The sequence below is a fragment of the Oncorhynchus masou genome, chromosome 1 (genome assembly GCF_036934945.1).
Source record: "Oncorhynchus masou masou isolate Uvic2021 chromosome 1, UVic_Omas_1.1, whole genome shotgun sequence".
Taxonomy (NCBI): domain Eukaryota; kingdom Metazoa; phylum Chordata; class Actinopteri; order Salmoniformes; family Salmonidae; genus Oncorhynchus; species Oncorhynchus masou.
This window is the reverse complement of record NC_088212.1, coordinates 80395526-80417359: the sequence shown is the minus strand read 5'-3', so window position 1 is coordinate 80417359 and position 21834 is coordinate 80395526. Positions and strand designations below refer to the sequence as shown.

The 21834-nt window shown below is 41.7% G+C and overlaps 2 protein-coding genes across 4 annotated transcripts; both read left to right on the top strand.

Annotated features, from left to right (window-relative positions):
* The first annotated feature begins 282 nt into the window (after positions 1 to 282).
* LOC135551537 (pro-cathepsin H-like) lies at positions 283 to 8657 on the top strand. The gene is made up of 10 exons (XM_064982745.1): positions 283 to 384; positions 1244 to 1275; positions 1507 to 1591; positions 2066 to 2136; positions 2262 to 2366; positions 3040 to 3126; positions 3927 to 3995; positions 4097 to 4203; positions 4505 to 4630; positions 6646 to 8657. Exons 2-10 carry the CDS (start codon positions 1267 to 1269, stop codon positions 6662 to 6664), a joined length of 678 nt encoding a protein of 225 aa, XP_064838817.1. The 5' UTR covers positions 283 to 384; positions 1244 to 1266; the 3' UTR covers positions 6665 to 8657.
* Positions 8658 to 8739: 82 nt separating this feature from the next.
* Positions 8740 to 21175, top strand: LOC135551517 (WD repeat-containing protein 76-like). Of its 3 annotated transcripts, XM_064982725.1 has the most exons (16): positions 8740 to 9083; positions 15023 to 15163; positions 15325 to 15393; positions 16753 to 16845; positions 16952 to 17007; positions 17195 to 17315; positions 17695 to 17796; positions 18007 to 18047; positions 18213 to 18369; positions 18716 to 18874; positions 19053 to 19168; positions 19260 to 19358; positions 19605 to 19757; positions 19913 to 19966; positions 20235 to 20343; positions 20574 to 21175. In XM_064982725.1, exons 1-16 carry the CDS (start codon positions 8799 to 8801, stop codon positions 20715 to 20717), a joined length of 1899 nt encoding a protein of 632 aa, XP_064838797.1. In that variant the 5' UTR covers positions 8740 to 8798; the 3' UTR covers positions 20718 to 21175. The 3 variants fall into 3 exon arrangements, with proteins under 3 accessions (XP_064838797.1, XP_064838804.1, XP_064838809.1); XM_064982732.1 differs by lacking the exon at positions 15325 to 15393; XM_064982737.1 differs by lacking the exons at positions 20235 to 20343; positions 20574 to 21175 and having other exon boundaries at positions 19639 to 19757.
* Positions 21176 to 21834: the final 659 nt, after the last annotated feature.

The following is a 21834-nucleotide window of genomic DNA, read 5'->3' as shown; positions in this document are numbered from 1 at the left end:
CACACACTTGTACAGTGTTAGTTTCGTCAGCTGTTTAACAATATGATACAAAACACAGGCAAAACTGAATTTTGAATGCCCTGGGCCTTTAATAATTCTGTGATACTTGCAATTGTATTTTTATCACCTCAGTATGTGCACACTTTATTGACTTTGATGTTAATTATTTTGATATGAGGTGGGAAATTAGGCATATTATGGTGCTTACAAAAACTTTGATAACCGACCCTGCCACAAGGACACATGAATGAAATGGATAGGTTACTCAAGTCATGTGATGCATTGGTTGCGAAACACACGCGGAAGTATGGCGCTGTGTTCTGTTGCTTTTATTCTTGCTTTTTTTGCATTTAGCCAATTTAACACCCTTGTTTTTACCTGAAGGTAAGCATAACTCCCCTAATCTGTTTGTTGTTCATATCCCGCATCCCGTTTGGACGCACACATCGACGTGTGGAGGAAGAAACAAACTGAAAGTCAAGTGCAACAAGCCATGCAGTGGCACACTGTAGATGAAAGCGGGTTTTGTGTGGACCGTTAACTTCACAAATTATGTTTCTGATCTGGATCTGGGCAGTTGAACAGACTCTATTTAATAAGCCTAATGAAAAAACAAAGATCATAATTAGTCTACCGAAATGAATAGCCTCACTTTAACCCGTCACTTTAACTATACATTTATGTACATACTACCTCAATTGGGCTGACCAACCAGTGCTCCCGCACTCTGGCTAACCTGGCTATCTGCATTGTGTCCCGCCACCCCAAACCCTCTTTTACGCTACTGTTGCTCTCTGTTCATCATATATGCATAGTCACTTTAACCACATGTAGATACTACCTCAATCAGCCTGACTAACCGGTGTCTGTGTGTAGCCTCGCTACTTTTATAGCCTCGCTACTGTATATAGCCTGTCTTTCTACTGTTGTTTTATTTCTTTACTTTCCTATTGTTCACCTAATACCTTTTTGCACTATTGGTTAGAGCCTGTAAGTAAGCATTTCACTGTAAGGTCTGTTGTATTCGGCACACTTGACAAATAAACTTTGATTTGATTTATAGCGTATTAAATTGAATAATACATGCAGCAGTGAAACAACAGTGACACATGCTATAGTCTTCAATGTTGCCATTTCACAAAAAAAGTGACCATTTCAAACTTGTAACAATGTGACCATAAAAATCATAGGTCGCACTGATCATATTTGTGTTTTATTCTTTTTTCATGTATTATTTTTAAAGAGGAATATCACTTCAAACAATGGATGTTACAGGTATGTGAAACTCTAAAGCTACAATGTAAATCTGTCACGTGTTTATGTTTTAGGAAAGCAGATGACATACAGTAGCCTACATACCAGAGTTACTGTACACACAGTCATCTTGTTCCTTCCTGTAAGAAATGAAAGCAGTAGGCCAAGACCTTCCTCAAATGTATTTGCTTGTCAGTATGAGGTTGTCATCTTTAGTTGACTGACTGCCTATACCTGTCTTTGTTATTACAGTATAATAAAGTCTATGCTCTGGAGGAGTACCACCATCGTCTGAACATCTTCACTGGGCATAAGAGGAGAATCCACTATCATAGTAGTAGTCTATGCATTTACTTATGAAACTATTTGTCCATTTCTTCCTGTTTTCCCAGTCACAACTTAACTCCCAATGTATTCATAATATAGCTTTATATACGCACAAGTATGATATCTTGCAACTCCTGTAACTTTCCTTTTCCCAATGGGACTGAATCAGTTTTCTGACATGTTGTAACTTTCCTTTTCCCAATGGGACTGAATCAGTTTTCTGACATGTTGTAACTTTCCTTTTCCCAATGGGACTGAATCAGTTTTCTGACATGTTGTAACTTTCCCTTTCCCAGTGGGACTGAATCAGTTTTCTGACATGTTGTAACTTTCCCTTTCCCAGTGGGACTGAATCAGTTTTCTGACATGTTGTAACTTTCCTTTTCCCAGTGGGACTGAATCAGTTTTCTGACATGTTGTAACTTTCCCTTTCCCAGTGGGACTGAATCAGTTTTCTGACATGTTGTAACTTTCCTTTTCCCAGTGGGACTGAATCAGTTTTCTGACATGAGCTTTGCAGAGTTTAGGAAGACTTTCCTCCTGACTGAACCTCAGGTACAGCTGTGAAATGTAATTACTAAAATGTGAGCCTGTAGTTAACCCCAATTATAAGTCTACGAGCTTCCCTGATATAAGATAGCCTAATCAATAGTAACTGTTCATACGTTTATCTTCATCAGAACTGCTCTGCCACCAAAGGGAGTCACATCAGCAGCCCTGGGCCATATCCTGGTTCTGTGGACTGGAGAGAGAAGGGAAACTATGTGTCACCTGTCAAATATCAGGTACTACGTTTCCCTCATATGCTAAATATACTGAGTGTACAAAACATTAAGAACACCTTCCTAATATTGAGTTGCAACCCCCCTGTTTTGCCCTCAGAACAGCCTCAATTCGTCTGTGCATGGACTCTACAAGGTGTCGAAATCATTCCACAGGGATGGTGGCCCATGTTGACTCCAATGCTTTCCACAGTTGTGTCAAACTGGCTGGATGTCCTTTGGGTGGTGGACCATTCTTGATACACACGGGAAACTGTTGAGCGTGAAACAAACTGCTCCTGGCACCTAATACCATACTCCGTTCAAAGGAACTTAAATCTTTTGTCTTGCCAATTCACCTTCCGAATGGCACACACACACAATCCATGTCTCAAGGCTTAAAAATCCATCTTTAACCGGTCTCCTGCCCTTTATCTACACTGATTGAAGTGAATTTTACAAGTGACATCAATAAGGGGTCAAAGTTTTGACCTGGATTCACCTGGTTAGTCTGTCATGGAATGAGCAGGTGTTCATAATGTTTGTACTGTAGTGTATATTCACAACAACATGACCAAGTCATTTTCCGATGGATTGGCTGTTTGCGGGCCAGTGAAAAAGATAAATGAAGCTGTACATTTATGACTGTGCTGTGTTGATATCATGTTGAGTGAGTGTGCTATTGTTGTGTCCTAAGGGTCATTGTGGAAGCTGCTGGACCTTCTCCACTACCGGCTGTCTTGAGTCTGTTACCGCTATAGCTACTGGAAAACTCCCACTTCTGGTGAGAACGAGCCCTATTTCTCTTGTATTTTCTACGGTTTCACACTATGTTTCACACTGTTTTTGGCAGTCAACCTACTATGTTCCTCTGTATGGTTTCATATGAAGCGGTACAATAGAAAGAATGGGTTACTGTAGTTGAATTGGTTGTTGAATGGTTGTTGGTAATAGCCTTATCTGTGAGTTATCATTCTATATGGGGTCCTGTGTGGCTCAGTCGGTAGAGCATGGCGCTTGCAACGCCAAGCGTCGTGGGTTCGATTCCCGCTGGGACCACCCATATGTAAAAGTAGTGGCCCCAGCCGACTTGTAAGTCGCTTTGGACAAAAGCGTCTGCTAAATGGGATATATTATTATTATTATTATATTATATTTTCCAGTCTGAGCAGCAACTGGTGGACTGTGCTCAAGACTTCAACAATCACGGATGTATGGGGTTGGTAGCCTAGAGTACCATCTTAAAATCACATGAGCTTATCACTCCTGTCCTGCATGTGACTTCTATGCCTCCTGATGCATACTGTAGCTGTCTGTCTGCAAAAACATCATTCAGATACTGTAATGTATTGGTTTCAGGGGACTCCCAAGCCAGGCGTTTGAGTATGTTAAATACAACAACGGACTCATGACCGAAGATGACTATCCTTACACGGGACATATATGTATTTATAAATTGCTCTTAGTGTAAAAAAGGAAAATGTTAATAACCCAAGTAACAGTGTTATACTAGTATTTAATCCTTATGACTCACTTGTTTGGATTACTCACTATATACTTATTTACCCCAATTACTTTCCTTAGGATGGCTCTTGCAATTTCATGCCCGAGTTGGCAGCTGCCTTCGTGAAAGATGTTGTCAACATAACAAGTGTGAGACTAAAACTAAACGTTTTACAACCTCTGCATCTGTCCTAAACATTGTTTTCTTGGTCAGCAATTGGTATGTTGTTCTGTCTTCCCCCCTATAATAGTATGAGGAAAAGGGCATGGTTGATGCTGTGGCCAGACTGAACCCAGTCAGCTTTGGATATGAAGTGACTGATGATTTCCTCCACTACAAAGATGGTGTGTACAGCAGGTGAGAGTAAGCCCAGTACACTCCGTTGTTCCTTATCACTCCCACTTGACAATACATGTTGGGTGGCAGGATTAAAGAGCTTTGTGGGAATTGAATTGTGAACCTCCAAATCTTATCAAATAATGTGTGGAAGGTAGAAGACTGTACTTATGAGCCATACAATGTTGCAGTAGAAGACTTTCATGAGCTGTAAAGCTCCTTGCCGTTCACATAAGGTATACAAACTGCACATTTGACCCTCTATTACAATGAATTAACATGTCCTCCATGTGTTTTATAACGTATTCTTTGTTTGTACTAGCACTACGTGTAAGAACACTACAGACAATGTGAACCATGCTGTACTGGCAGTGGGATATGGTGAAAAGAATAGCACTCCATATTGGATCGTGAAAAACTCCTGGGGCACCAACTGGGGAATGGATGGGTAAATACATCAAAAATATTCAGTGCTGTTGAACTTCCTTTTTTTACTAATGATAACTATGTAGATGTTTCATGAACACGGATCAGCTATTGAACACCCATACATTGTGGGACACGTATACTGCAAGATACCTGTCTGACTATCTCCTTTTAGGGTGAAATTATACTGAACAAAAGTATAAACACAACATGCAACAATTTCTATGTTTTTACTGAGTTACAGTTCATAGTAAGAAATAAGTCAATTGAAATAAATTCATTAGGCCCTAATCTATGGATTTCACATGACTGGGCAAGGGTGCAACCTTGGAGGGCATAGGTCACCCATTTAGCAGCCAGGCGCACCCAGCCAATCATAATGTTACAGACAGATATACATTACATAGACATTACTGCAGTTAGCATGCCAATCGCTCCCTCAAAACTATTACACTGAACAAAAATTCACAATTTTAAAAGTGGCCTTTTATTGTCCCCAGCACAAGGTGCACCTGTGTAATGATCATGCTGTTTAATAATTTTCTTGATATGCCACACTTGTCAGGTGAATGGATTATCTTGGCAAATGAGAAATTCTCACTAACAGGGATGTAAACAAATTTGTGCACAGAATTTGAGAGAAATAAGCTTTTTGTGCATATGGAACATTTCTGGGATTTTTTACTTCATCTTATGAAACATGGGACCAACACTTTACATGATAAGTTTATTTATTTATTATTATTTTTTAACCCCTTTTTCTCCCCAATTTCGTGGTATCCAATCGGTAGTTACAGTCTTGTCTCATCACTGCAACTCCCGTACGGGAGAGGCGAAGGTTGAGAGCCGTGAGAACCCAACCAATCCGCACTGCTTCTTGACACAATGCCCACTTAACCCGGAAGCCAGCTGCACAAATGTGTCGGAGGAAACACCATACACCTGGCAACCGTATCAGCGTGCACTGCTCCAAGGCCCACCACAGGAGTCGCTAGTGCGCGATGGGACAAGGACATCCCTGCCGGCCAAACCCTCCCCTAACCCGGATGACGCTGGGCCAACTGTGCGCCGCCCCATGGGTCTCCCGTTCGCTGCCAGCTGTGACAGAGCCTGGACTCGAACCCAGAATCTCTACATCTCTAGATGCGTTTGTATTTTTGTTCAGTGTAATAGTTTTGAGGGAACATGCAATTGGCATGCTGACTGCAGGAATGTTCACCAGAGCTGTTGCCAGAGAATTGAATGTTCATTTCGCTATCATTAACCGCATCCATCATCATTTTAGAGAATTTGGCAGAACTTCCAACCTGCCACACAACTGCAGACTACGTGTATGGTGTTGTGTGGGCGGTTTGCTGATATCAACGTGAACAGAGTGCCCCATGGTAGCGGTGGGGTTATGGTATGGGCAGGCTTAAGCTGCGGACAACAAATACTATTGAATTTTATCGATGGTAATTTGAATGCACAGAAATACCGTGACGAGATCCTGAGGCCCATTCATCCGCCGCCATCAACTCGTGTTTCAGTATGATAATGCATGACCATGTCGCAGGGATCTGTACACAATTCCTGGAAAATGTCCCAGTTCTTCCATGGCCTGCATACTCACCAGACATGTCAACAATTGAGCTGTTTGGGATGCTCTGGATCGACGTGTACGACAGCTTGTTCCAGTTCCCACCAATATCCAGCAACTTCACACAGCTATTGTAGAGGAGTGGGACAACATTCCACAGGCCACAATCAACATCCTGATCAACTCTATGCGAATAAGATGTGTCATGCTGCATGATTGTCCTGTTGGTCACACCAGATACCACACTTCTGATCCACACCCCTACTTTTTTTTTAGGTATCTGTGACCTACAGATGCATATCTGTATTCCCAGTCATGTGAAATCCATAGATTAGGGACTAATGAATTTATTTGAAGTTGATTGATTTCCATATGAGTCTTTGAAAATGTTGTATGTTGTGTTTATATTTCTTTGGTACAGCTTACAAAATATATTTTGTTTTGTATTTCCTCCTCAGATATTTCCTAATAGAATGAGGGAGGAACATGTGTGGACTGGCAGCCTGCTCCTCTTATCCTCTCCCCCCGGTGTGATGTAACGGGAACTCAGAAGAGAAGAAGAGAACGCCACAGTCCGAGTCTTCAGCTACAGTATGAGAACTCAGGAAAAACATAATACATTTTCTCATTCAGAGGACAGGAGTGGGCATCTCTGTGTTATTTGCATGGACATGTTTTTAAGAACTGTAGTTATACTGTTACAATGTGAGTTTGACATTTTCCAAGTTACTTATTTTAAATGAATTATAACTGGATCGTATTATGAAGGTTTGTACTGTATGTGGTAAGTGGCTGGTCATGGCTAGTTAGTAGGCACTGACTGGGTAGTGAGAGTCTTTGAATCGTGTGTTTATGTAGCCACATATTGCTTCAGTTGAATGTGTAAGAGATCCTAGTTAGTACTAGGAAGCATCACCAATATTTTAGCTTCTCTTGATTTGACATTTTGGTCAGTGTTTAGAGGTGTGTACTAGGCATATTTTGTGTATATTAGACTGATGCTGCTGAGGGTTACTTTTTTTGCATGTAGTTTTGTAGTATATATATATACTACCAGTCTGTATATACACACACCTACCCATTTCTTTATTTGTACTATTTTCTACATTGTAGGATAATGGTGAAGACAAACTATGAAATAACACATATGGAATAATATAGTAACCAAAAAAAGTGTTAAACAAATCAAAATATATTTTAGATTCTTCAAAGTAGCAACCCTTGCCTTGATAACAGCTTTGCACACTCTTGGCATTCTCTCAACCAGCTTCATGACGTAATCATCTGGAATGCTTTTCCAACAGTCTTGAAAAAGTTCCCACAAATGCTGACCACATGTTGGGTGCTTTTTCTTCACTCTGCGGTCCAACTCATTCCAAACCATCTCAATTGGGTTGAGGTCAGGTGATTGTGGAGGCCAGGTGATCTGATGCAATACTCCATCACTCTCCTTCTTGGTCAAATTGCCCTTACACAGCCTGGAGGTGTGTTTTGGGTCATTGTCCTGCTGAAAAACAAATTCCCACTAAGCGCAAACCAGATGGGATGGCGTATTGCTGCAGAATGCTGTGGTAGCTATGCTGGTTAAGTGTGCATTGAATTCAAAATAAGTCACAGACAGTGTCACCAGCAAAGCACCCCTACACCATCACACCTCATCGTCCATGCTTCACATTGGGAACCACACATGGGGAGATCATCCATTCACCTACTCTGCATCTCCCAAAGACACGGCAGTTGGATCCAAAAATCTTCAATTTGGACTTGTCAGACCAAAGGACAGATTTCCACCAGTCTAATGTCCATTGCTTGTGTTTCTTGGCCCGAGCAAGTCTCTTCTTATTGATGTACTTTAGTAGTGGTATCTTTGTAGCAATTTGACCATGAAGGCATGATTCACGCAGTCTCATCTGAACAGTTGATGTTTACTTGAACTCTGTGAAGCATTTATTTATTTGGGCTGCAATCTGAGGTGCAGTTAATTGCCGATTTCTGAGGCTGGTAACGAATGAACTTATCCTCTGCAGCAGAAGTAACTCTGGGTCTTCATTTCCTGTGACAGTCCTCATGAGAGCCAGTTTCATCATAGTTCTTGATGGTTTTTGAGACTGCACTTTCAGGATTGACTGACTTTCATGTTTTAAAGTAATGATGGACTGTTGTTTCTCTTAGCTTATTTGAGCTGTTCTTGCCATAATATGGACTTGGGTCTTTTACCAAATAGGGCTATCTTCTGTACAACACCCATACCTTGTCACAACACAACTGATTGGCTCAAATGCATTAAGAAGGAAAGAAATTCCACAAATTAACTTTTAAGAAGGCATACCTGTTAATTGAAATGCATTGCAGGTACCTCATGAAGCTGGTTGAGAGAATGCCAAGAGTGTGCAAAGGGTGGCTACTTTGAAGAGTCTCAAATATATTTTGATTTGTTTAACACTATTTTGTTTACTACATTACTACATGTGTTTATATATATATATATATATATATATATATATATATATATATATATATATATATATATATTCCTAAGAGCTATACCCCAAAGCCATTGGCACATGAAAAGCAAAATTATAATGATCCCTGGTTAATTTGTTATAAACAAATGTGCCCCAATCGATGTGTCTTCTCTGTTATAAAAAAATATAGTAACCAATCAGCTGCTGTGAAGTATCTTACACAACAAAGGGGAGGGGTTTGTTACGAAACACCATCGTGGCGGGAAAGGGTTTATCCTGTGGTGCAGGTTACATCAACTAGGTTATTCAAGAGAACAAACAGCTTTTCGGACCTAGCTTGCAAGCTAAATATCTGCGACTCGGTTTGCCTGGTGGTTTCGGAAGAACCAAATCTTCCGAACGCGTTTGTGAAATTGTACTACATATTGCAGGTAAGATTAAGGACCATTGCATAGAACTATCCATATACAACTACCCATTAAATATTGCTAGTGAGTCACAAGTTATGTTTCCATTAACTTGTCCAGTGATATTTTTTGTTAACATTTAGAGTTCGTGTAGAAAATAGATGCGACAATTGCCTGCAAGGGTGTCGACGAAAACAGCTGAACGTAATGACGTCACGTCTGTCGAATAAAAATGTAGTTTTTGAAGCGTTTCCATTGCCCATTTAGGCAAATTGCGCAGACAGCCTGCATGACCTCCCATCTCTATCTGTTTCATGTCCCAGGTAGCCAGTGGTGGAAAAAGTACTCAATTGTCATACTTGAGTAAAAGCAAATATACCTTAATAGAAAATGACCCAAGTGAAAGTCAAAGTATTTGGTTTTAAATATACTTAAGTGTCAAAAGTAAATGTAATTGCTAAGATGTACTGAAGTATAAATAGTAAATGTATAAATCATTTCTACTTCAACCTTTATTGACGGATACCCAAGGGCACACTCACACAATTTACAAACGTAGCATTTGTGTTTAGTGAGTCTGCCAGACCAGAGTGGATGACCAGGGATGTTCATTTGATGTGTGAATTTGACCATTTTCCTGTTAAAATGTAACGAGTACTTTTGGGTGTCAGGGAAAATGTATGGAGTAAAAAGTACACCTTTTCTTTAGGAATGTAGTTAGGTAAAAGTTGCCAAAAATACAAATAGTTAAGTACAGATACCCCAAACTACTTTAAATTTATTTTTACTTAAGTACTTTACACAACTGCAGGTAGCCCGCAAAAGCCAGCATGGATAGAATGCAATAATTGACTAATATTTGCCATATTCTAATACATCTCATGTGCCAACGTATCGCCAATGGTCCGTGCCATGGTGAAACTTGCACTCATGTAGATCTGAAATAATTGGATGGTAAATCTAGCCAAACAGCCAAACAGAAAAGCAAAGGCAGGAAAAACACGGCTTCCATCAGATCTGTTGCAATAAAGAAAGTTTGACAGATTAAAAATCCACCCCAGTCCAATGGATAAAAATGTAATGTTTAGATAATGTCTCCCATCTTCCGTTTCCATTACACTTTTTTTGTTGCGACATATTGCTTTTGTCAAATACCTAGGTCAATGTTAAACCTACTTAGCTACTGATACAGCTAGCTACCCCATTCAGAGGTAACTGATTTAGCGAATATTGATGACAGTAGTATCTTCAGACAGGGGGTGTTTTGTTAAGAGCCCAGCACTTGCTCTAAACATTAGCTCATAGCTTGGGGCACGTTTTTGAAAACACAAGGAACGTATATTTCATATCGGCAAGAAAATTTTTTTATAATACAATTTAAATTATAACACGCCTTCAAAGGGTTAGTGTTCCCACACAGCCATATGTCCATGTTACATCAAATCAAAATCAAATTTGATTTGTCACATACACATGGTTAGCAGATGTTAATGCGAGTGTAGCGAAATGCTTGTGCTTCCAGTTCTGACAATGCAGTAATAACCAACAAGTAATCTAACTAACAATTCCAAAACTACTGTCTTATACACAAGTGTAAGGGGATAAAGAATATGTACATAAAGATATATGAATGAGTGATGGTACAGAGCAGCGTAGGCAAGATACAGTAGATGGTATCGAGTGCAGTATATACATATGAGTATGTAAACAAAGTGGCATAGTTAAAGTGGCTAGTGATACATGTATTACATAAAGATGCAGTAGATGATATAGAGTACAGTATATACGTATACATATGAGATGAATAATGTAGGGTATGTAAACATTATATTTAGGTAGCATTGTTTAAAGTGGCTAGTGATATACATAATTTCCCATCAATTCCCATTAATAAAGTGGCTGGAGTTGAGTCAGTGTGTTGACAGCAGCCACTCAATGTTAGTGGTTGCTGTTTAACAGTCTGATGGCCTTGAGATAGAAGCTGTTTTTCAGTCTCTCGGTCCCAGCTTTGATGCACCTGTACTGACCTCGCCTTCTGTATGATAGCGGGGTGAACAGGCAGTGGCTCGGGTGGTTGTTGTCCTTGATGATCTTTATGGCCTTCCTGTAACATCGGGTGGTGTAGGTGTCCTGGAGGGCAGGTAGTTTGCCCCCTGTGATGCGTTGTGCAGACCTCACTACCCTCTGGAGAGCCTTACGGTTGTGGGCGGAGCAGTTGACGTACCAGGCGGTGATACAGCCCGCCAGGATGCTCTCGATTGTGCATCTGTAGAAGTTTGTGAGTGCTTTTGGTGACAAGCCGAATTTCTTCAGCCTCCTGAGGTTGAAGAGGCGCAGTTGCGCCTTCTTCACGATGCTGTCTGTGTGGGTGGACCAATTCAGTTTGTCTGTGATGTGTATGCCGAGGAACTTAAAACTTACTACCCTCTCCACTACTGTTCCATCGATGTGGATAGGGGGGTGTTCCCTCTGCTGTTTCCTGAAGTCCACAATCATCTCCTTAGTTTTGTTGACGTTGAGTGTGAGGTTATTTTCCTGACACCACACTCCGAGGGCCCTCACCTCCTCCCTGTAGGCCGTCTCGTCGTTGTTGGTAATCAAGCCTACCACTGTTGTGTCGTCCGCAAACTTGATGATTGAGTTGGAGGCGTGCGTGGCCACGCAGTCGTGGGTGAACAGGGTGTACAGGAGAGGGCTCAGAACGCACCCTTGTGGGGCCCCAGTGTTGAGGATCAGCGGGGTGGAGATGTTGTTGCCTACCCTCACCACCTGGGGGCGGCCCGTCAGGAAGTCCAGTACCCAGTTGCACAGGGCGGGGTCGAGACCCAGGGTCTCGAGCTTGATGACGAGCTTGGAGGGTACTATGGTGTTCAATGCCGAGCTGTAGTCGATAAACAGCATTCTCACATAGGTATTCCTCTTGTCCAGATGGGTTAGGGCAGTGTGGTTGAGATTGCATCGTCTGTGGACCTATTTGCGTGGTAAACAAATTGGAGTGGGTCTAGGGTGTCAGATAGGGTGGAGGTGATATGGTCCTTGACTTGTCTCTCAAAGCACTTCATGATGACGGAAGTGAGTGCTACGGGGCGGTAGTCGTTTAGCTCAGTTACCTTAGCTTTCTTGGGAACAGGAACAATGGTGGCCCTCTTGAAGCATGTGGGAACAGCAGACTGAGATAGGGATTGATTGAATATGTCCGTAAACACACCCGCCAGCTGGTCTGCGCATGCTCTGAGGGCGCGGCTGGGGATGCCGTCTGGGCCTGCAGCCTTGCGAGGGTTAACACGTTGAAATGTTTTACTCACCTCGGCTGCAGTGAAGGAGAGTCCGCATGTTTTCGTTGCAGGCCGTGTTAGTGGCACTGTATTGTTCTCAAAGTGGGCAGAAAAGTTATTTAGTCTGACTGGGAGCAAGACATCCTGGTCCGTGATTGGGCTGGTTTTCTTTTTGTAATCCGTGATTGACTGTAGACCCTGCCACATACCTCTTGTGTCTGAGCCGTTGAATTGAGATTCTACTTTGTCTCTATACTGACGCTTAGCTTGTCTGATTTCCTTGCGGAGGGAATAGCTGCACTGTTTGTATTCGGTCATGTTACCAGTCACTTTGCCCTGATTAAAAGCAGTGGTTCGCGCTTTCAGTTTCACGCGAATGCTGCCATCAATCCACGGTTTCTGGTTTGGGAATGTTTTAATCGTTGCTATGGGAATGACATCTTCAACGCTCGTTCTAATGAACTCGCACACCAAATCAGCGTATTCATCAATGTTGTTGTCTGACGCAATACGAAACATATCCCAGTCCACGTGATGGAAGCAGTCTTGGAGTGTGGAATCAGCTTGGTCGGACCAGCGTTGGACAGACCTCAGCGTGGGAGCTTCTTGTTTTAGTTTCTGTCTGTAGGCAGGGATCAACAAAATGGAGTCGTGGTCAGCTTTTCCGAAAGGAGGGCGGGGCAGGGCCTTATATGCGTCGCGGAAGTTAGAATAACAATGATCCAAGGTTTTGCCAGCCCTGGTTGCGCAATCGATATGCTGATACAATTTAGGGAGTCTTGTTTTCAGATTAGCCTTGTTAAAATCCCCAGCTACAATGAATGCAGCCTCAGGATGTATGGATTCCAGTTTGCAAAGAGTCAAATAAAGTTCGTTCAGAGCCATCGATGTGTCTGCTTGGGGGTGAATATATACGGCTGTGATTATAATCAAAGAGAATTCTCTTGGTAGATAATGCTGTCGACATTTGATTGTGAGGAATTCTAAATCAGGTGAACAGAAGGATTTGAGTTCCTGTATGTTTCTGTGATCACACCACGTCTCGTTAGCCAGCCATAAGGCATACGCCCCCGCCCCTCTTCTTACCAGAAAGATGTTTGTTTCTGTCGGCGCGATGCGTGGAGAAACCAACTGGCTGCACCGACTCCGATATGGACGACACAGGTGGCCACCTGTTCTAATTAACTATCTCGTGTTCAAGTTTAACTGGGGGGGACGTGTAGTTTGTCAACTACAGGCACACAGCTAGTGGATCTGTTCCAAACTGCTACAGTAAGGTGTGTATTTTCCATGAAAGACGCTTTCTCGCTTCACGAAAGATAAGGAGCATATGTTCCGAAAACCATTTTGAGCTAAGATTATTGAAGTTTCTAAACATTAAAACAGAACATCCGCATTGTAGTTTGGATGTAGCCAACAGTGGGCGAATGTAACGGCTGAAAACACTACACACAGAGAAGGGTTTGCAAGAGCTAATATATAGCTAGCTATCTATTGCAAACCCTTCTCAGTATGTTTTCAGTGGTTACATTCGAATATATTGTTAAAAGGCGCTACAGTATATCTTACCCCATTCATAGACGCAAACGTTAGTTAGTGACAAGCAATCATAACTTAATTGTACAAACAGTGGGTTAGTTATGCATGGACTGGTGTCCTGGGTGAGTGGAGATCAATGAAATGGTAGGTTGTAATGTACCATAACCACTAAAACCAGCATGCGTTGTCTTATCTAACTTATCTCTCCTCAACAGACATCGAGAAGCAGCTGACTAGCGCCAAAGATGATCTTTCGCTTTTTGTTTTTAATTTAATGTTAGCATTGCTGCTAATGTTAGGTTTAAAATAAGATTTTAAAGGTCGACTTTGGGCACGAAAAACCATCTACCTGCCCTTTACTCAATTTGTAACAGAAATGGGGTTTGCCTTTGGTGGTTCATCGATGTCAAGTGCGCAGCGACAGTAGCTAGTTCGTTAGCTATGCTAGCCAGTGCAGTTAGCCAGTAACTCAGTATTTGTTTACGTCATTTCACATAATTTGTTTTTGGATGTAAACTGTAGAGATCGATAAGAAATAGCAATTCTGTAGCCGAATATCTTATTCATATGTGTTTTGTTTTTAAGCATTAAATGACCTGAAATGATGGTGAATTGACCTTTGTGGCTGTAGTAACTACTGACGACCATCTATTCGCCCATCCGTGGTATCCACTAGCTTCTTTAGCCACAAAGTTAGATTCCAGTCAGGATCCACAGCCACATTCAAAATTGGCTACAAAAAATGTGCTTTCAGTCATTAATTTAAGGTTAGGTATGAGGTTAGCAGTCCATGGTTAAGGTTAGGTTTAAAATCAAATTTTAAGAAGATAAATTGTAGAAATGGGCAGATGTGATAACTTTGTGGTTATAGAAGCTAGTGATGCCCCATCTTCGTCTCTGCTAGCGCTCATGCGAGATATGTTTCCGGGTTCTGAGATGACTTTTTATGCTGTCACATTACGGTAGTATTGTAAATTCCCGGCCCATGTGCACCTGAAGTTTCCTTGGGCACCTAACTAGCATTCTTCCCCGGACTTCCAGCATTGTCGGAGCTATCTAGCTGAAGATACCACTGTGCTAAGTTTATGATAAATTATAAACCTGTTTAAGTCATTACCAAATTGAAATGCATCCCAACATTAATTGCAGGAAATGAAGCCAGCGAACACCGTGAATGGTGTCCCTGTACTCCATTCAGCAAAAGACGGGTGCAAACCCAAGAAATTCACCCCAGATGAAGTACTGGTACCAAATCCCAGCTTCAAAGAAAATCAAGGAACGAAAAGAAAGGTAAGTGTGTCCACCCATATGATGACCACTGATCCATGACGCAATTCCAAAGTGCAAGTTCAGTGAATGTATGTATGCATGAACGTTTGTCTCAATTGTGTGTATTATGGGCTATAACTGGGCAATGCTAGTACTTCACAATTAATTGCAATTTGTCTCAGAGAAAAACACTTCCTTTGAAAGTGGAAGAAAGAATTGAAAAAGTCAAAGACGAGAAGGAAGACAAGGATGTAAGTGTTCATTACACACAGTATTTAGGCCAAATAACCTAGGTGTCATGTTTCATTAGGCACCAAACGAAAGAGAACTGATTGCATAGTATTGAAACAGGGAGAGACTACCTCAAGTTGTCCAATGAAAAATGCTTGTTTTTCTTTTCCGTTGCGAAACGTTTGCTATGGCGTATGTGTAAAGGACATGAGTCGGTCATGGTTGCTCAAGGTCACGTGATGGGTAGTCCCTGCCTGCGACTTCAATCTATTTCAGTCTTCAGGCCAATGGGGTATTTCCTCTTGGTCTAATGGCTCTTATCCCCAACTGGGGGCCCGATCTGTCGTGGGGCAGGAGATCAAAGGGGGTGACTGTAGCGGACTCGAGTCGGTCATGGTTGCTCATGGTCACGTGATAGGTAGCCCCACATGCGACTTCAAAATCAGTCGGTTCTAGTGCCAATGGAGAATTTCCTCCTGGACTAATGGTCAAGATGTTGGTTTCTCCCGTGGTAGACCCAGGTTCATATGTTACATTTGGACTAATGCAGAGGTTTTCAAACATCTCCTCGGCGACCTCCAGGTATTCCACGTATTTGAACTATTTCTGGGCTGGCACACCTGGTTCAACTTGTCAACAAATGATCAAGCCAATGGTCATGTTCCCCTGCTCAGACATTGCATGCATGAACCAATGGTTGTGTGCCACGTCATCGGCTGCCGTCAGACACCAGATAGCTATAACAACATATTATGTGGTCAGCTGATATGTAAAATACCGATCCAGGCGTTGTGACGTACATCATCAACATCTGAGCAGAGGACACGACCCTTGTTTATTTGTATTTTTTATTTCACCTTTATTTAACCAGGTAGGCTAGTTGAGAACAAGTTCTCATTTGCAACTGCGACCTGGCCAAGATAAAGCATAGCAGTGTGAACAGACAACACAGAGTTACACATGGAGTAAACAATTAACAAGTCAATAACACAGTAGAAAAAAAGAAGAGTCTATATACATTGTGTGCAAAAGGCATGAGGAGGTAGGCGAATAATTACAATTTTGCAGATTAACACTGGAGTGATAAATGATCAGATGGTCATGTATAGGTAGAGGAATTGGTGTGCAAAAGAGCAGAAAAGTAAATAAATAAACAGTATGGGGATAAGGTAGGTAAAATTGGGTGGGCTATTTACCGATAGACTATGTACAGCTGCAGCGATCGGTTAGCTGCTCAGTTTAGGCGATCAGGTGAGCTAGTTCAGGGTTATAACAATACTGTGAAACCTCTGTGGATCCAAGAGGAGACATTTGAAAACTGCACGAATGAATACAATCCTGTTGGTGATCTCACTTTACTCTTTGTTTTTACATTTCAGATACAACCTGGAAGTCTATCGATATATGAATTGGAACGGTTGGAAAATATCAGACAAAACCAAGTGTTCCTGTCCTCCATAAAACTGCTTGAGGTTAGTTTGTTGAAGAACAGAGTTTAAATGGCATCTACTTATGCATATTTTACTGAAACTCCTTGTGTGGTGAAATGAATAACATATATTATTGTTTCCTCAATAGGCCAAGCAGGATTTGAAACCAGAAAACACACAGCGAGGTCTCAAGAGACAGAACAAGTAATGACAGATTCAACATCTGTACTGAAAATATTTACTTCAATGTTTCCTGTGTATGTAGGCCATATGAGCTTCTGTAACGTATGGCATACAGAATGTATTTATTATGGCCAGCTTGGATAGAGAATGTCAGTGTGACTCGTTTCTGTTTCTAACACAATGTAACTAATGTCTTGGCTTGCTACAGTAAGGTAGCCTGGACAGAGATACTGCCTCCTCGCACCAAGTCCTTGAGAATCCAGAAGAAGGAAGCAGAGCGACTCCCCCTGCCCCCGGAACCACACAGGATTTATTATGAAGTCGAACGAGTAAGTGACTGACCAATAGCAAAATGCGACGTACTAACTGACCATTAGGATATGCTCTTATGTTAAGAAATTGTACTTCACTACACAGAAAAGCCTACTTCTCACATTTGTTCCATTTTAGTCTTGAAACGGCAGTGTAGCCTAGTGGTTAGAGCATTGGACTAGTAACCGAAAGGTTGCAAGTTCAAATCCCCGAGCTGACAAGTTACAAAATCTGTCGTTCTGCCCCTGAACAGGCAGTTAACCCACTGTTCCTAGGCCGTCATTGAAAATAAGAATTTGTTCTTAACTGACTTGCCTAGTAAAATAAAGGTTAAAAAAAACGCTAGTTTATTTCTCATGATAATGGTTTGTTTGTGTTGATGTGTATTTGCTAAAGTTTGAACGTGCCAGGAAGCCAGAGGGTCCCATTAGTATGGAGCCAATCAACATGGAGGAGGATAGTTCACTGCCACCTGAACTTCTCAAACTGTGGACAGAGGTTGCACATTTGTTCACCATGACCTACTTTTCTCTAGCACGGTCCCAGATCTGTTTGTGTGATCTAGCCAACTCATTTGGCATGAAAATGACCATAACATTTGGCAAGACCGCACAAACAGATCTGGGACCAGGCTAACTCTTCAGTCCTATGTTCAGCATAACTGTTTGCAGCTTTGCTGTTCTTTTACAGTTTCATTTTATTACACAGGTTTTAATCAAAGAAGAAAAGGAGGAGTTGGGTCTGGGAGAGTGAGTTTCATTTTGAATGTTAAGGAATTAGGCCTTTTTTCTTAATGTTCTGTGACAAATGTATATATTTGTAGTATTTGATGGACATCCTGTATTGATTTGAATGTATAGATGTGTAAAACCCTAACCTGTGCCAGGCTGACATTACATTGGGTATGTTTCCAGGTACCGTAGTACTCTGAAGAGCATGGCGCTGAGTGAGATTGGAGGAGTAGCTAAGGTGGTGAAGAGTCGTATCTTCTCTGTTGCCTTCCACCCGTGTAGCAGTCATCTGCTCATGGCTGCTGGGGACAAGTTGGGTGGAGTGGGGCTGTGGAACCTCGTGAGTACATACAGTGAAACTGGATGCCGTAGAGTTTATGTGTGACTGGGCTTATTTGGGTTTTGTTGTTCTTTCAGGAATCTGGTATGGGTGATGTCGTGCTGCCATTTGTTGTTTCCTCAGGACTCTTGCTGTGTTCAAAACAACTGGAAATTCAGAAAAATAAAACGTCAAATCATGACATCAGTGATCTTCAGGTCGGAGCTCTAGAAAGTGGCCTGAGTTGGATGACCGTTCAAAAAAAAAAAAAAAAATCCCAGTTGTTTTGAACGTGCTGAAGTCGGATATTTCCGAGTTCCCAGTTGTTGTGAATACGACAACGGCGTGCTGCTGTTTGTTTCCTCAGGACTCTGATATGGGGGATGAGGGCGTGCTGCTATTTGAGCCACACGTCCAGCCGGTGGCCTGCATGGCCTTCTCCAGGTCACATCCTACAGACCTTTTGACCCTCAGCTACGACGGGACGCTACGGAGCACAGATGTGGAGAAAGCCGTTTTTGATGAGGTACCATGCATAATACAGTGATGATAATATATGGCATTTAGCAAGCTTTTCCAAAGCAACATAAAACGGTGAGGGCATTTATTTTCATATGTGACCCAGTGGGAATTGAACACACATATCAGACTTTAGATTGCCTGTTTGGTCTTTGTTACGTTATCTCTGTCCTTTCTCCAACTAGGTGTATCGGATCAAGGATGGCTTGAGAACCTTTGACTTCCTGTCACATGACTGTTCGACGCTGGTCACCGGGGACTGGTACGGAGACGTTGCCATCGTTGACAGGCGGACTCCAGGGTAAAGTAATGTCATTTTGATTTTCTGTCTGTAGAAGTCAAAAGCTTATTGCTAATGCCTTATTAATGTTGGTCTGTCTCGTTTTACTCAGAACCTCTCATGAGTCCCTCCATAGCCTGGATACCAAGACGGTTCGCTGTGTTCACGTCCACCCTGTTCAGAAGCAGTACATCATGGTGGCTGAGAACAGGTACAAAATGGGAATCAGTGCTTTGATGTGCAATATGTCAGCCAATCAGGTCGACCCATGTCATTATGGCAAGTAATCTCTATACAAGCCTTGAGACAATCCTATGGTTTAATAAGTTGATTTATGTATTTTGTCAAGTTTGCAAAATGATTACTTAAAGTATAGTCCTATTAAGGAAATCCACTTTCTATTTCATTGATCTTTTATGTTGCTAAAACTGATATTGATGTTTTGATTTTTCTCTAGTATTGTGAGCATTTACGATGCTCGATGTTTGAAGGTGTCATCGAGAGAGCCAGTCTCCCAGCTCTATGGTCACTCAAAGAGCATCTCAAGTGCCTACTTCTCTCCTGGCACTGGCAACAGAGTAGTGACCACCTGCCTAGACAACAACATCAGGTGAGTCTGCATGCCACCATAAGATGTTAGTACATTAAAATATGTAAAGAGATAAAAAATGTTTAAAAAATGACTGAAGTTCAAATAAATAATTTGCTTATGTCCAATACTTGAAACATGAAATGTTTAGCAATTAAATATACTTTGTTTTTCAGGATTTATGACACCTCGGAACTAACCTCCAGAGCTCCGCTACTGACCTCCATCCAGTAAATTCATTATACTATCACATTTAGAAAGAGAAACTGACCAGGTCTCTCTTGAGAAAGTTTTTATCTCTCATGGCAAAATAAAGATGAAATAAAAAAACATTGTGGAAAGATCCTGCAACCTCTGTTTGCATTGGTTTCCTCTCCAATGCCGGTGTTCTAGTATGTGTGCTTTATACCAGTAGACATCAGCCAGCAAATCCAAAGTATTTGTAATAGTGTCTTTGGATAATGTTGACGAATCCATTTCCTTTGTCCCTCTTTGCAGACAGAACTTGTACACAGGGCGCTGGCTGTCCAAGCTGCAGGCGACGTGGGACCCCAAGAGGGACGACTGCTTCGTTGTGGGCAGCATGCAGCGGCCTCGCAGAGTCCAGGTATAAGCACTCCTTTGTTCCCACGTCTATCATCGAACCTCAACAACAATAAGTAAGATCTGAGGTCGTGTTACTATTCCCCTAACAGAATGTGTAAGGTCAGTGTACAAGTTATGGATTATGTGGCTATGCATGGTATGGGTAACGTTTCATATATTTTGTATACAGGGGCACTGTGTCCAAGACAATTTTCTCCTCTGGGACAGTAATGTATATTCTTTTCTATCCAGGTGTTCCATGAGAGTGGGCAGCTCCAGCACTCCTTCCAGGACCCAGAGATGACCACCGTGCTCTCAGTCACAGCCTTCCACCCCACCAGGAACGCTCTACTGGGGGGTAACGCCTCCGGGCGGCTGTACGTCTTCACCGACTGAGAGCAGGATGCCTGTATGTGTTCGCTGCCTGAGAGGAGAAACCTGGGCCATTGTTCACAAAACATCTGAGTAAGAGTCCTGATCTAGGATCAGGTAACCTCCCTCTTATTAATTTTGACCTGGAAGGCTCAACTGATCGTAGATCAGCACTCCTACTCTAAAATGTTTAATGATATGGGCCCAGAACACATGCTTAGAATAGACCAAAATAAGTTGTTTGGTTGTTTTTTCTGCAAGCTGCCTTTGCTATTGTTGCACATTGTTTTCTATCAAATTGTTGATGTTTTGTTAGTTTATATATTTAGCTGAAGTTGTGCTTTTAATGTAGTTTAGCTCTTTCATTGGCTGTATTGTACCCACAGTGAATTTTGTGATTGACGGTTTTAATCTTTCAAATAAAAACCACCAGAATTCAGTGGCTACAGCCCTACAATCAATAAAATCATGGCTAAATACCAGTGTGTTGAAAATGTGTCCTATGTCAGGCAACTCACTCTTCTGTGCCTAGGCTAATTATTTTCTGCAGTTTTTCCTCAACACCAAAAATAACAATCCAATGTAACCCAACTCGTGTGTAGGCCTACCTTAGACGTAAGCTATGTTATTAGACGAGTAGGTTTCTGTCTTAGGGTTCAGACTTGGTGAGAAGTGTTGTGTATGTTAGGCTGTGGGGGTCATTTCAGAAATAGTTTTTAAATTGAAAAAGCAATAATCTTTGTTAATAATATGACCACCCTACCTTCAATTATTGGGCTTAAATTACTGTAATTATGTATTCTGTACTGGCTAATTTGCATTAATTACGTTTGTACTTTGATTTGAATCATCTTTGTTCTACATCAGCCCTGAAAATGTCACGCCAATTGAGCACCATCTTTAGATATTTGACAACTTGTTGACTTTAAGAATTAAGACAGTCTACAACGGCACCAAACACCTAAGGAGTGGCCGTTTTAACCTTTCCCATCACGTACTGAGATCTCAGCCATGTAAGGCCTGTCCTCGTGAAATAAAGTCTGTTCCTGAGAAGTGGCTCTATAATTCTATTTCAAATGGTCTGAGAAGAACAATGCATTGGCAAAGACGATATGCATTGACAAGGGACCATTTGAAATTG